The sequence below is a fragment of the Lampetra fluviatilis genome, chromosome 51 (assembly GCF_964198595.1).
Source record: "Lampetra fluviatilis chromosome 51, kcLamFluv1.1, whole genome shotgun sequence".
Lineage (NCBI taxonomy): Eukaryota > Metazoa > Chordata > Hyperoartia > Petromyzontiformes > Petromyzontidae > Lampetra > Lampetra fluviatilis.
The window spans coordinates 7,195,616-7,211,696 of NC_136325.1; the positions used below are offsets into that span (position 1 = coordinate 7,195,616).

General features: G+C 48.7%; 1 protein-coding gene across 2 annotated transcripts in view; it reads left to right on the forward strand.

Annotated features, from left to right (window-relative positions):
- The window catches only part of LOC144948897 (von Willebrand factor A domain-containing protein 5A-like), a 38,023-nt gene that overhangs the window by 11,368 nt on the left and 10,574 nt on the right, over positions 1-16,081 (forward strand). For both annotated transcript variants that reach the window (XM_078878607.1, XM_078878608.1), the window contains exons 5-14: positions 1,468-1,631; positions 2,053-2,161; positions 2,999-3,150; positions 3,498-3,586; positions 4,975-5,119; positions 6,837-6,916; positions 8,256-8,370; positions 10,290-10,448; positions 12,629-12,738; positions 13,936-14,171. In XM_078878607.1, the coding sequence (XP_078734733.1) occupies positions 1,468-1,631; positions 2,053-2,161; positions 2,999-3,150; positions 3,498-3,586; positions 4,975-5,119; positions 6,837-6,916; positions 8,256-8,370; positions 10,290-10,448; positions 12,629-12,738; positions 13,936-14,171 (1,359 nt within the window). The remainder of the gene's footprint in view (positions 1-1,467; positions 1,632-2,052; positions 2,162-2,998; positions 3,151-3,497; positions 3,587-4,974; positions 5,120-6,836; positions 6,917-8,255; positions 8,371-10,289; positions 10,449-12,628; positions 12,739-13,935; positions 14,172-16,081) is intronic.

Consider the following 16,081-nt stretch of genomic DNA (forward strand, 5'->3'; position numbering starts at 1 on the left):
GACAAATGCATGAAACAAATTGTAAACGCATCTGCGCAAACTTTTTTACGCGTTTTCCCCTCTTGTTCGTCGATTTTCTCTCGACGCGCTCCCTTCTTTGTCCTCCCACGTGCAAAACAAACCGTTCGGGGGGAAAAAAGACCTGAAACCTTAAAGGATTCTCGCGGGATAAAAATTAACCCGTAAAAACAAAGTTTTTCACTATAAATCCTTTATATGCGTGGCGGCTAGAGTCCTCTCGTCCTCTGGCTTGAGATGGCTGCCACCTATGGGTCAGATGATTGCCTGCCACCATTAAGCAATTGGTAATTAAATATAAAAACATTTTCCTAAAAAGTGTAAAGTTATGGAAAATTTTTTTCACGAAAATAAATTGTCACGCACAACGAGTCTGTGTGCAAAATGTCAGCTCGATTGGATCACGGGAAGTGATTTGCACGGTCGTAAGCGCGCAAGCAAATGAACTTAATATAAAGGATTTGAAAAATGCAGGCTGGGCTTGCAATCTGGAGGCCCGCTGGGTCGAGCCGCTCCCTCTGGCACGGCACTCGAAGCAACGTCGCAAGCTTCTTGAATTGCCAGGCCTGTTATCCTCCAAGCAATGCAGAGTGGGGTACACCGCAGTCGATGGGCGGGACGCGTGGTGGGGTTACCCCCCACCCCGCCACCTCTTCTATCGTGTCTGGCTGTCGTGGGAGAGTGGAGGGCCTCCAGGGCTCCCTCTAGTGGGACGGCCCTTCTGCCAGCAGTGCCGTAAGCAAGCAGTTGCAGGGGCTGCACCTTTATATTATGAGGGCGATACGTTTCGTGTTTTTCGTCGGGTCGCTCTTGGGAGTGAGTCTGTCGTTGGTATGTTGACCTCTCGCCTGGTTTGAAGTGAAACAAAACTCGAAGGCTTCCTTGAACCGTTTAATAAAAAGTACGTAACGGCCGCAACTCAGAGGCGCGGAGCCAAGCTCAGAGTCGCTCGAAAGTGCCGTGATTGTAGAGGTGAGTTTTTAAGTGTCTCTTGAAGGAGGCGATTGAGGTGATGCTGCGAATGTGCAGAGGGGTGATGGCGTTCCAGACTGTTGGGGCTGCCACCGAGAAGCGGCGCATAGACATGACCATCCTGGATCTTGGCATCAAGAGGAGGTCGTGAGTCGCGCTGCGCAGGCACATACTAGGCTTTCACGGACCAATATTATCCATTTATTTAAGACCGAAACAGGAGGATTTTTCCACAGCTCTGGTTGTCTCGCCTGATGATGACGCTGCTGGTTGTTGTAATTACCGGCGAAGTGTCACAGTAGTGGGTTTACTCTCCCAACACTCAACCGGTGTGCGAATCGGCACGTTTTCGTTTACGTGGCGGCGGGTTTAACGACAGGCACCGACATTTACGCGTTCTAACCCAAACCCACGTCGGTCGTGGAGACTTGTTGAAACGGTCACTCGATGTCGCACCCTCTGCTTTGTTGCCCCTAGGCATGGCGGACCGAGTGTCGTACCTGGCGCCGTCCCAGGACGTGCCCTACACCCTGTCGTTCACGCTCACGGCCGAGAACCCCGGGGGGATCCGTGACGTCTCCTCTCCCAGCGGCCTTCTGGGGCCTGCGGCGTTCGCCGAGTCTGACAGAGCCTCGGCCCAGGTGCTTCCCACCGCTTTCAACGGTTACCACCCCCCCCCCCCCCACCGTTGGGTTATCTTTAGGTTTTGGCTTGCTGGTAAAACGCAATATTGCAGCCTCGCAAATACGGTACATTCTTCTATAGCGCTGTGGTAGTTGCGTTCCCGAAGAACGCCGCGTTATTGAAAATTCGCGTGACAATAAGTAATATGGGTTAAACCACAGTCCGCGAAAACACCGCGAGATGCCAACGCAGACCGAACAAAGACAAGACTGTGCGGGGCATGGGTAGCGTCTGGAAGCATCCATCAGCATCCCGAATCCCGCCTCGTGCGATGATGATGATATGCCGAGGCAGCCGCTCCCACCGTTTTCAATCCAACTCTTGCGACGTATAACAATCGGGTTTCTCCCCTTTTTTCTGGCCTGTTACTCCCAACAGGTGTCCCTCGAAGGAGACTTCAAGTTTGATCAGGACATCGAGGTGCTGATTTACTATGAGCAGAAACATCAACCGTTTGCGCTCATCGAGCCTGGACTCCCAGCGACGGGTGAGCGTGCGTGTGAGTCGGGGGAATGCGTTGAGGGTGCCGGTGGCAGTACAGGAAAAGCTCCGATGTCCGGCACTTTTTGCCATCCGGAATGCTTTTATTAACCGGCATCTGTCGTGGGCGGCAAGACTGTAGAGATCTTATTCTCGATTTGAAGCTTTCGTGACTGCAAGGATCCATACTCTTAGGTTTTTTTTCGGTAAAGTCACGTAGGTGAAAAAATTAAAATAACAATAAAATAAAAATAAAAACGTCGTGAGTTTGTAGAGATCTTCCTTCGCGTATCCGGGAAATTAATCCGATAGCCGTCCGGCGTCTTGCCGTGCGCTTCTCGTTTATCCGTCGTTGTTTCTTGGTTCTTTCGGTAAAGTCACGTAGAAGGGAAATAATAACATAATAAAAATAAAACATAGAAAAAATAATTCTCACGACGTTTCGGCCACAACGCAAGTAGCCGTCCTCAGGTGAAGAACAGGTCTGTCGGAAAGACAGACCTGTTCTTCACCTGAGGACGGCAGCTTGCGTTGTGGCTGAAACGTCGTGAGAATTATTTTATAATGTTTTATGTTTATTATTTTATTATTTCCCTTCTACGTGACTTTACCGAAAGAACCAAGAAGATGAATCCCTGCAGTCACGAAAGCTTTAAATCGAAATCTATCCGTTGCTGTTTACGGGAGCTTTGGGACGCTGCCTGAATGGTGGCACTAACGGCAGTCAACGTCCGCCATCCGCGATCGCGCTGTGCTTTGTTGTGCTGTAGCGCGACCTTGTGTGACGTTGATGCCGCTCCTGATGCCGCTGCTTCATGATTTCGCCACGCTGTCTCTTTTTCAGAGGTCTCATTCCTGGCGGACACCGTGGCTATGCTGAACTTCTACCCGGGTGAAATGGAGGAGATGGAAGTGTCAACCGCCGAACATGGGGAGTTCATTTTCATCATAGACTGCTCCGGCAGTATGAACAACAACCCAATCATGAATGCCAAGGTACCACGAACACTCCTCATCAACATGGTCAGGTCCACGTGTGTATACTACCTCGCCTGGTATGCAGGAGGTCGTGGGTGATGATTGCTTGTGTTCCGATATCATTTTCCCTTCTACGTGACTTTACCGAAAGAACCAATAATATAACTCCAGATTTGAAGCTTTCGTGACTGCAAGGATTCATACTCTTAGGTTTTTCGATAAAGTCACGTGAGTACGTTTGGCGATGCGCGGTGCGACAGGAGTTGGGCGTACGTGTAACACTCGGAGAACGGCGCGAGACTCCAAATGTGCGAGGTGATGTGAACGCGAGTGGCTGAGTTTGTGTTTTGCCGTTGTGTTTGCAGGAAACGCTCATTCTGCTCTTAAAGAGTTTGTCTCTCGGCTGCCTGTTCAACATCTACAGCTTCGGCAGCCGATTTAGATCCCTTTACACGTAAGTTCCGTGACCCCCCCCCACCCACCCCCTTTCAAGGAGATAATTTAGGACAGGGGTTAGGTAAGCTTTTTTTCGCCAAGGGCCATTTGGATATTTATAACATCATTCGTGGGCCATACAAAATTATCAACTTAAAAATTTGCCTGTTTTATTTGGTCAAACATTGAATTAACTCGCCCCTAATGCGATGGCTGGAACTGCTTCTCTTTGATGAGGCGTGTGATGTTAGCTGGTATTGATGATGCTGCTACTCGCAGCTGCTTTTCCAGGTTTTTGCTCCGAGATTTATTGAATTTCGAGTCCCGCCTGCGGTTGCGTTTGCAGGGCCACATCAAATGATTTAGTGGGCCTCATAAGGCCCGCGGGCCGGACGTTCGCCACCCCTGATTGAGGACAAGGTGATTGTCAGTGTGCTGGACTAGGAATCTGGAGGTCGCCGGTTTGATTTGATCTCCTGGCACGGAAGTTTGAAGCAAGAGGGGCACGTCTTTTAAAAATCATTCCCCCACACCGCCTCTGTCCACCCGGCTGTATAGGGTTAGCACATAGTAGGCTTTTGCGATCAATATCATCCATAATACAGGTTTTTTGGGTTAGATCGCGTAAATATATATATGTGAATGTGTCATTAAATCTGCCACCACCCGGCACAGCCAATTAGTAAGGTTTGTCACGAAAACAGAACGTGCCAATTCGTTGCTCTGCAACAAACCGGTTGTGTTGGAGAGCAAAGCCGCTGTCGGCTGGTATAAATCAGTGATGAACAATAAGAATAAGTTTTACCCTTTCTAACAATCAAACAGGAGGTGTTAACATGTTCAAAGGAATCAAATTTGCATTAACCACAAGTATTTGTGGTGAACATGAAGGCATGCTCTGATAATAATATGTGCGTTGTCCTTGATACTGATATGCCTACACCAGAGGAAGCCTTTTTACACGTGTTTATTTAACTCGCTCTGTTGTTGTTGTCGTTGTCGTATCCTCAAATCTTGCAACTCAATTTTAACCCACTTTCCAATGTGGTATCGACTGCAAACTCGGTATACTTATGTCATACTGATGACAATACTATATTCTATCAAAAATATGTCTTTTTAAACATACATTTTTATATGTTATATTTCGGCTTGGGTCTAATTGTCCACGCTCAACTTACGTTGGCTGTAAATCACCACGCTCCCTTGCAAACAAAAATATATGCATTGTCCTTGAAACTGATTGGTCCACACCAGAGACAGCTTTCTATTGAGCCTCGTCTCAATTGGTGCTAGACCAGAGGACGCCAAAAGGCGTACACAGCTCAAAGACGACACACTATCAGAAAGTGAACGGAACGGCGCAGAGGGCGCGCAACCTAAACTTCCGCACCAAACGTTTCCCAGCGAGAGCATGCCCTACGACCAGCAGACAATGGACACCGCTCTAAAGCACGTGTGCGGCATGGACGCCGATATGGGCGGCACGAACATCATGGGCCCTCTAGTGGACATCTGCAAGCAGCCCTGCAAGCCACAGCACCCCCGCAAGGTACGCGTGAGAGCTTGGGGGGGGGGGGAGGGGTTTGCTACCTGTCCTGGTTTTCCCGGGCGGGATGTTAATTATCTCGTGGGTTTCGATCCCGACCCTGACACCTGCTTTATACTTGGAGTTTGCATGTCTCTCTCCCCGTGGTCGCGTGGATTTTTCTCCGGGTCCTTCTGTTTTTTACCCGTCGATATTTAGAATCGCCGTGCGTTTAGAATGTTTGGCTGCGATACATTTCCACATGATAAGCCATTACGTTGAGCTATTATTTGTGGCCAGGTAGCTTCTGAAAAACAACTATGTAGCTGAGTGGAACTTACCTGGTATAATTAAAGATATTTTACTGGTAGGAACCCACTGGTTCCACCAGCCCACAGGGGATTATTGTGTCCGTCGTGCAGGGAGGGGCTGGGTGGGGAGGGGTGGGGAGGGGCTGGGTGGGGAGGGGTGGGGAGGGGTGGGGCTGGGTGGGGAGGAGTGGGGCAGGGTGGGGAGGGGTGGGGCTGGGTGGGGAGGGGCTGGTCACCCCGTGGTGCCCTTATAAAACTCAACGTTTAACCTACTCACGCCGGCTTGTGCCCGCCCTCACAGTCAGGCATATTTTCGGAATACACCACGCCGCCGTTGACCCTGGCCATTGACCGAGCAACCAAACGTTCTTAACAGCTCCCTCCGCAGGAATGTGTTTGTTTAGTTTAAGTGAGAACTTCCAAATCCCTCAGGACCCAGTAGCCTCCACCGGATTAGTGATATCTCCTGGCCCTGCAGCCTTTGTCAACGTCACGATCATCATCATCATCGTCAGCCATGGTCAATTCATTCAGTGACGTCTTCCATTCTTGCGCGTGCCATTCCGTAATTATTTTTAACCATAGGCCTGTCATCCCTTCTTCCGATGTGTCCTGCCCCAAGGCTGCCTACTTTTATTTTAAAAGCTTGAATAGTGGCATTACCCTGCGTCTGTTCTGTAATCCACGTGCTCTTCATTCCCTCTCTCTCCGTGCTTTGTTCCCTTTTCAGGTTTTGTTCAATCAAGTTTTCGTGTTTCGTGCACTCACGCACGCCGCTCCTGCATATGGGCAGTCGATGGAGATGATAATTTTTGTCTAGTTTGTGGTGGTGGTGCTGCAGGTGTTAGTATAATATTTATAATCACTTAATGTTTACAGGACAGGCATAACACTCACAAACTTATTTGGATGGCGTTAAAAAAACAGACTTGTTAGTTTGACACGTAGGCTTTCGCGGCTGATATTCTAAATAATAAAGGCTTTTTGGGTTAGATCGCGTAAGTATAAGGTGTCGTTGACCCGCCACCACCCCACACAGCCGATTCTGGAAAAATCTCCCGATGATGCTAGATGTAATTACCAGCGAAACTTCGTACTCAAATTGTAAAGTTGTGAGTTTATTCTCTTAACACACCGGTTTGCCGAACTAGTAACTTAATTGGCACATTTTGTTTCCGTGACAAACCCTCGCAGGTTGGCTGTGTCCGCTGGTGGCGGGTTTATACTTACGTGATCCAAGCCCAAAAAACCTTCATTATGAATTGTCCAGGGGTTACACTCGTTCTACCTTTACTGGCAAACAAACCCCCCCCCACCACCTTTGATTCATGAACGAGATTTTTCCATCCGGCGGTGAACTCTACGTCGCAGTTCGTCCACCGCCGCCGTGAACGCGAGTCGTGAGCTTCCCTTGCCTTGTGCAATTGCAGCTGTTCTTGCTGACGGACGGCATGGTCGACAACACGCAGGGCGTTATCCAGACGGTGAAACATCACTCCATGGACCACAGGTGATCGACCGCGCGTCATCCAATGATGTGATGTTCCCGAAATGAATTTCAGGCGGTCTCTACGGTTTTACGACGATTACGTGTAATGGCCACCACCATGGATCGATTTACGACACAGAAATTGTATTTTGGATGGGTCTTCCCGACACGTGTGTGTGTGTGTTTGTATGCATGTATGTACGTACGTACATAGAACTTCTTTCGCACCGTACGTAGGCAACCGTGCTAATCGGTGGTGCGAAGGAAGGACAACAAAATTAAACACGACTCCGGAACGCATCTGAGCAGAGTCGGTCTCGTTTCCCGACGCGATTGACGTGTGCACTGTTGTTATTATTTAAAAAAAAAATTGTGTGGATTTGTACCTCTTGAACCCCGCTAAATACGGCCGATAAAAGGGAGAAAAAAAAACGCAATAGCAACTGATGTTTCTCCCGTTTACACTGTCGATGGGAGAATAGGGGGTCCCATTCTACGACGAAACGGTTTATGACGACGGGGTTTACCAGGAACGCGTCTGGGCCTAAGAATAATAGTATAATAATAGTGTTGTGTCCGAAATTAAGGCTCTTGGTAACCGGAGAAAACACGGGTCGACACCGGTGACGATTGTCTGAACGGGTCTTGGGCCTCCCCTAGGTCGACTCGGCCTCAAATGAGTACCTGGTGAGGTGTGTAATCGTCGCCACTAAGGAGGCAAATGCGGCCGGGCGTGGTGTTGGCCACCCACCCCCTCGTGTGCCGTGCCGGCCTTCATAGGTGCTACTCGCTAACGGCACTTGGCCAAACAGTCTGTTAAGGTTTTTCGGGAGATCTTTGTGCTTGTTCTTGATGGTTTCAGTGTTGTGGATGTCACCGATCGTGACGTTGATGTAGTTGACACTGCCGCTGTTGTATATGATGACGAACGCGAACATGGGCATGTTTTTTTAATAGTGACTTTCATGTAATTGATGTTTCGATTCAAAGCTTTCGTGACTGCAGGGATTCATCTTCTTGGTTCTTTCGATAAAGTCACGTAGAAGGGAAATAATAACATAAAAATAATAATAATTAAAATGAAACATAAAATAATTCTCACGACGTTTCGGCCACAACGCAAGCAGCCGTCCTCAGGTGAAGAACAGGTCTGTCGGAAAGACAGTTTCAGACGCTGTCTTTCCGACAGACCTGTTCTTCACCTGAGGACGGGTGCTTGCTTGAGAATTATTTTATTATGTTTTTATTTTTATTATTTTATTATTTCCCTTCTACGTGACTTTACCGAAAGAACCAAGAAGAAGGCTAATTGATGTTGTTGCTACTGATGACGACGACGACGCTGTATTTTTGTGCGCAGGTGTTTTGCGTTTGGGATTGGCCAGAGTGTCTCCACTGAGCTCATCAAGCAGGTGGCACACGTTGGAAAGGGCCTCTCGGAGTTTGTCACAAGCTCTGACCGTCTTCAGGCCAAGGTGAGGCACAGCAATCGTGCGCGTGCGTATGTTAAACTTCTTTCGCACCGTACGTAGCCATCCCTGCTAATCGGAGGTGCGGGGAAGGACAATAAACTATGGGTCTCTGTGTGAGTCTATGGGTCTCTGTGGGTCTCTGTGGGTCTCTGTGTGAGTCTATGGGTCTCTGTGGGTCTCTGTGGGTCTCTGTGTGAGTCTGTGGGTCTCTGTGTGAGTCTGTGGGTCTCTGTGTGAGTCTGTGGGTCTCTGTGTGAGTCTGTGGGTCTCTGTGTGAGTCTGTGGGTCTCTGTGTGAGTCTGTGGGTCTCTGTGTGAGTGTATGTACGTTGAGCTTCAACATACAGTAGAACCCGTCTTAACGACCACCCGTTAACAACTAATTGCTTAATGACGGGCCTCAATAGAACCCAATGTGTAGTATATAGTGTATAGTAGTGTAGCGCCTCTATAGAGCCCAATGTGTTCGCTTACCGACCATTCCCCTATTCTTGGTTCTTTCGGTAAAGCCACGTAGAAGGGAAATAATAAAATAATAAAAATATATAACAATAAAATTCTCACGACGTTTCGACTGCAACACAAGCAATCATCATCAGGTGTGAAATCCACAGCAAGAAAATTTGAAATTTTCTTATGATTGCTTGTGTCGCAGTCGAAACGTCGTGAGAATTTTATTGTTATTTATTTATTTTATTATTTCCCTTCTACGTGGCTTTACCGAAAGAACCAAGAATATGAATCCCTGCAGTCACAAAAGCTTTAAATCAAGACCATTCCCCTGTTAATGACCGGCTATTGTAGGTAAAATAAGTAGTAATTAAGGCATTGATTAACCATGTTTATTTTAATACCATGTGTTTTAATGTTGTTAGTATCTTTTATGTATTAATATCCAATGTTTAAATATTATAAAGTATGTTTTTAGGTTAAAAAGGGTAACTTTCGATGCTATCGGAACTAATTAAACATCTAACATGTGTAAAAAAAGGTCGTGGAAGTGACTTATATAATCCGGGTCTTTATTTGTTTTTCGTTCACAACACTGCTCATATAAATTCCACTCCTGTCTTACTCCTTCACGCTGCTAACAGACAGCGTGAACGGGAGCGAGAGACTCTTGCTGCCACGTGGCAGGCCTGGACCCCCACTCCAGCGTGGCCTCGTTCTCCGTTCGTTCCAGATCTGACCGTCTCCACCCCTTTTAATGCCCGGGTCACGTGGTACCTTTTCACCAGTCCTGGTTAACCTCCATGGAATCTTCCAGACTCCATCGTACGTTCCCAGGACCGCGCCCCTGACTCGTCCCCCCATTGGCTGTGGCTAAAGCCAGCAGAACCAATCCTCTACTTACAGATGTCACCTTCCCATTACGTCAGGGCCACGCCCCTAGACTTCTCCCCATTGGCTATGGGCCAGGACCGGTAGAGCCAATCATCGTAACGAGGTGTGATCAGTCAACCACCCGGATATACCCTCACATCACAAATGTATTTCCTATGCTCGCTTAACGACCAAATCACTTGACGACCGGTTTCGTGGAACCAATCACCGTCGTCAAGAGTGGTTCTGCTGTACGTGCAAGCAAGCAATTCTCGGCAATTAATTATAACGTAAGTAACTCTAAGCCATTACGCCACGTCATCATGAGACCTCCAGTGCGCCTTTTGGCGTCATCTGGTCGAACGCCATATGAGACTAGGCTCCAAAGAAAGCTGTCTCTGGTGTGGACCAATCAGTTTCAAAGACAATGCATAAATTATCAGAGTATTGTTTTTGTTTGCATTTGACTGCAAGTATTGTGGTTAATGTAAGCATGATTCCTTGCAAAAGGTGTCAGTTTTGTTGCCAGAAAAAAGGGGAAAAACCCTATTAGTACATTACGCCCCGGTTACAAATGGTTTCTTCCTCGGTCCGCCGCAGGTGCTGAGGATGCTCAAGTGCGCAATGCAGCCATCGCTGAACAACCCCCAGCTGGAATGGACTCTTCCGCCCGGCATCGTCGCCACCGTGGTGCCCCAGCTTCCCGAAAGCATCTTCATAGGAGAGAAGACGATTGTCTACGCGCAGTTCACAGGGACGGTGAGACTCGTGCGTGCGTGCGTGCGTGCGTCCAGAGCGGTTCTAATAAAAATAATTCAAATTTATAAAGCGACCTTGAACAATCGTTCTCAGGGCGTTTTGCGAACGTCTGTCATGATTTTTTTTCTTCTTGGTTCTTTCGGTAAAGTCGCGTAGAATGGAAATAATAAAATAATAAAAATAAAACATAATAAAATAATTCTCACGACGTTTCGGCCACAACAAAAGCAGCCGTCCTCAGGTGGAGAACAGGTCTGTCGAGAAGACAGAGTCGGCAGACCTGTTCTCAGACCTGTTCTCCACCTGAGGACGGCTGCTTGCGTTGTGGCCGAAACGTCGTGAGAATGATTTTATTATGTTTTATTTGTATTATTTTATTATTTCCATTCTACGTGACTTTACCGAAAGAACCAAGAAGATGAGTCCCTGCAGTCACGAAAGCTTTAAATCGAAAAATTCTTTTTTTTGTTTGTCTCGAAATTAATCACAGCGTCGAAGGGATGGGGAGACTGAAACAAAACCATTAAACTATGTTTTTATTTCACCAGGTAAGGCCTGCTAAGCTACGTAACAATGTTTTTCACAAGCGACCTGTTCTTTAGCCAGTAGTTACCACAGAGGGAGAGATAATGACTAATTTCTGCTCTTCCGTTTTATTGCGCCTGCCCAGGCTTTGCAACTAAACTATTAAACTAATTTAATTTATTTTAGCAGGTCAGACCCACTGAACTACGTAACCTTTTTCAGAAGCGACCTGGCTAGCACAAATGATAGCTCAACGAAGTGGCTTTTCACGTGGAAATCTATAGCAGCCAAATACTCTAAACTCGTGTCGACTCTAAATGTGGAGGGGAAAAACCGGAGGACCCGGAGAAAAATTAACGCGACCACGGGCAGGGAGATTATACGCACACTCCAAATATAGAGGAGTCTGGGTCGGTATTGAACCCACGACCTCCTGCATACGAGATGAGGTAGTTACCATCTCACCACCGTGGCACCCCCCTAGGAAGACGCGGAAGTGTTGTTAGAGAGTACAATGTTCCTTAGCCAGCAGTTACCACAGAGGGAAAGGTAATGTCTGATCTCTGCTATTCATACTCTTAGGTTCTTTCGGTAAAGTCACGTAGGTAAAAAAATAAAATTAAAATTAATACAAATAAAATAATAAAATCACGACGTTTCGGAGGCAACACAAGTCTCCGTCATCAGGTGGGACCGTCACAGCCAGATTTGCTGCATCAAATGAGGCAGGGATTCAAGATGCAATTTAAGATGTATTTAAGAGCTTGCATCTAGAATCCCTGCCTCATTTGATGCAGCAAATCTGGCTGTGACGGTCCCACCTGATGACGGAGACTTGTGCTGCCTCCGAAACGTCGTGATTTTATTATTTTATTTTTATTAATTTCATTTTTTACCTACATGGTGACTTTACCGAAAGAACTGAGAGTATGAATCCTTGCAGTCACGAAAGCTTCAAATCTAGAACTCTGCTATTCAGTTTTATTGCACCTGCCCATGGCTTTCTCACATCTCACATCCCCTCCACGAATTCCGGTCATCCTCGCAGCGGCTTTTGGCCGGCCATCGAACAAAGACGGTGACCCCGTCGCACGCGTTAAGGTGCGCTTCTGCGTCCGTCTGGAACGCTCTTTCTTCTGGTGTTAGGAAGCCACTGGAGCTATGCACCTTGAAATCCGGATTGAAAACTCATTTCTTTAGAACTGCTTTTTGTATTTAGTTTGTTGTCCTTTCCAGTTTAGCACGGTTGGCTACGCACGGTGCGAAAGAAGGTCAACATTCATTCATACAACGAATATTCCAGCGCAGTTAATATCCATGTTTTAGGTGTATTTGTATATGTGTGTGTGTGTGTGTGTTTCTCAAAGGCGGTAGGGCGTTGTGCTGGCCACCCACCTCCATGCGTACCTTGCCGGCCTTCATAGCTGCTCGCTTAACAGCACTTGCCCCAACAGTCTGTTAAGGCTACACTGGGGGCGATCTTTGTCTTTCTTTTGTCTCTCTTCACCAATGCTGTTATTTATACGCCACGTTGTACGATGGCGCACCCGCCACGTGACGGTGTAACAGCAAGCTGCGGCGGAATAAGACAACACCACTGCCTGGGTCACGTGACGATCGCCTTACCCCGTGGACACATCTGTCTTGTCGTGCAGCTCCCAGCGGATCCGTGGCAGGGCACAGCTGTGCTCAAGTACTCGCTGTGCGGCAAGCCGGTTGAGAATCGCATCGTGTTCACCAGCAAGCCTGCTGACCACAATGCTCGGTACGACGGACGCACAACAACAATCACAATAAAGTTCCCTGCCCCCCCCCCTCTCCGTGTAGCCCAGACTGTTGAGGCAAGGGCCCATAGATTCAGCACTGCCCGTAGACCCAACACTGCCAGTAGACCAAACACTGTCCGTAGACCCAACACTGCACCATAGACTCAACACTGCCCATCGACCCAAAAATGCTCGTAGACCCAACACTGCCCATAGACCCAACACTGCCCATAGACTAACACTGCCCATAGACCCAACACTGCCCATAGACTAACACTGCCCATAGACTCAACACTGCCCATAGACACAACACTGCACCATAGATTCAACACTGCCCATAGACACAACACTGCACCATAGATTCAACACTGCCCATAGACCCAACACTGCACCATAGACTCAGCACTGCCCATAGACCCAACACTGCCCGTAGACCCAACACTGCACCATAGACTCAACACTGCCCATAGACCCAACAATGCTCGTAGACCCAACACTGCCTGTAAACCCAACACTACCCATAGACTAACACTGCCCATAGACCCAACAATGCACCATATACTCAACACTGCCCATAGACCCAACACTGCCCGTAGACCCAACACTGCACCATAGACTCAACACTGCCCATAGACCCAACATTGCCCATAGACCCAACACTGCACCATAGACCCAACACTGTTGTTTGCGAGCAGCACCTACGAAGGCCACCTTTGCCTCCCCAGTGGCGACGTTTCCACACCACCACGCCAGGTGCTCATCTGAGGTCCAGTCGACCTAGGGGAGGCTTCAGGACCGATTGAGTTAATCGTCACTGCTGTTGGTGGACGTGAGCGGGAATCGAACTCTGGTCGCCGGGTTTGTCGCGCAGCGCGCTGACCGCTACACCGCCGCTCCCCTCCTCGCACGCACACATTCACGTGTTCCGCAAGCTCCGGCCACTTCCTTGTCTCTGTTGACAAACTCGGTCATTCTCAACATTCTCAAACCAACCAAGGTTGAAAGTGTTTATCCACTCGCTCTGTCCGAATGGTCTGTCTGTAAGCGGGGGTCACGTTAGCGCTCGTAACGATGACCCGATGCGAACAAAAACTTTAGTTGTGTTGCTATTAGGGACCCGCACCGGACGTAGCCAACCTCGCCACTAATCTGAGGTGGGGCCGTCGGCGGTGTGTGTGGCGCCTTCTCATCGGCAGGCTCGTGCTGCACCGGCTGCTGGCCAAGGCGCTCATCCGCCACCTCGTCGGGGACTTGGGTGACGATCCCAGCGCCGCCGGTCCCAGCGACGACGCGAGGCAGAGGTCCGTGGCAGTGAGCCTGCAGGCGGGCGTCGTGTCGCGCTACACCGTGTTCGTGGCCGTCGACACCTCGCCCCGGTCGCCCATCGCCGAGGCCATGCAGGCCCGTCCCGTGCCACGGCCCCATCCTCATGGTGAGCTGGGATTAGACCCGCGTTGGGTGGGGGGTGGGCGCGTGGTATGAATGGCAGAGGTCGCAATCGGGTACCCGATACCCGTACCCTACCCGATACCCGGCTACCCGTGGCCGGGTACGGGTACCCGTTTGCGACCCTGGTGCGGCCAGGTACGGGTATGCCGTGAGTCACTGGTGAGTGCACCGTTTGTCACTCATTTCGGGTAGGGTACGGGTACGGGTAGCGTACGGGTACCCGTACCCGGCCGGGTACGGGTACGGGTATCCGTTTGCGACCCTGGTGCGGCCGGGTACGGGTATGCCGTGAGTCACTGGTGAGTGCACCGTTTGTCACTCGTTTCCCAACGTCTTGTCTCTTCTCACAATTCAAGTTTCTAGAATCAACCCACCCGCGCCTGCAACATGGCTTCATCCCAGAGGTCGCAATCGGGTACCCGATACCCGATACCCGGCCGGGTACGGGTATCGGGTACCCGTTTGCGACCCTGGTGCGGCCGGGTACGGGTAAGGAATCAAAACCCGTTTGCGACCTCTGATGAATGGTAAATGATGAGTCGCCATGGGTCGCATAGCTGGCTAGGAGATGTTAACTGCCTCGCCTGGTATGCAGGAGGCCGTGCGTTCGATCTTCCGCCCCTGTCGCCTGCTGTGCAATTGGGGTTTTCACGTCTCTCTCCCCGTGGTCGCGTGGATTTTTTTCCGTCATGGCCCAAATTTTTCAAAGGCGATCAATTCACATCACGTACATTTTTTAATCCAGCAACGAGCAACTTTGCCGCCGTCTTTCCCGACATGCAAGTCAGTGCTGCGTTCCACCTTGTGCCACACAGGGATAGCTGCCGTCGGCGGGGGTTGGTGGTGGGGGGCGTGGCGTGGTTGGGTTGTGGCTCCACTGCAGCATAGCATGGTGTAAATGCTTACCCCGAGCTCTCATACTCTGATGGTGCATTGTCTTTGAGTTGTGCGCCTTTTGGCGTCATCTGGTCCAACCCATGTGAGACTAGGCTTTAAGGAAAGCTGTCTCGGGTGTGGACCAATCAACTTCAAGGACAGTGCATATATTATCAGAGTTGTGTTTTTTGTTTGCATTATGGCTGCAGGTATTGCGGTCTATGCAAACATGACTCCTTGTAAAAAAAGGTGTCAGTTTTGTTGCCAGATTGAAGGGTAAAAAAACCAATTATCATGGCATAGTTGTGACGTATGGCTTTTTTGAGTTGCCGAGCCGATGGAAGCAAGTGCCCTGTACATCCAAATCCTTATCCTTTACGTGACACAGATTACACTGGTCAACACACTTTTTCTGGCATAAGGTATTCCAATGGTTTTAATGTAATTTTGGGGTGCTGATTCCAAATCTGGCATCAGTTTTTGTCTATCACATCAGGTTTTTGAGATATCAAATATTGCATTTTCAATAAAATTGCAGAAGAAAAATATTAAATAAATGTGGATATCTACATAAAATTATATTATAAACACACTATCCTAAAAATACAGCACCATATTTTAACACTAAAGCAGTCACTGACTCGCAACAACTTGCAATCATAAGTGACAGAGTTAATTTCGGGTAAAATCAATGAAAATGGGGTATGCCGATAGCATAAAAATGAGATTTGATAGAGCAAATCTGAGATCAGATTTGGAATCGGCACCCTGAAATTAGTCTAAAACAGCTGCAAAAGTCCAGGCCAGAATTTTTTTTTTGATGACCAGTGTTAACAGGACCCTGCGGGGTGGGCTGGTAGGAATAATACTAATACCGGTACAGGGATATCGACCGGGTATAGAGGAGTTAAAAAGAAAATGATTTGTGCATGGGGGGTGAGCGATGACGTCCACACCCCCCTCCTCACTGACTCGCGCGCCCACAGAGATTGCAGCAGGCGATGTCATTGGCTGCGC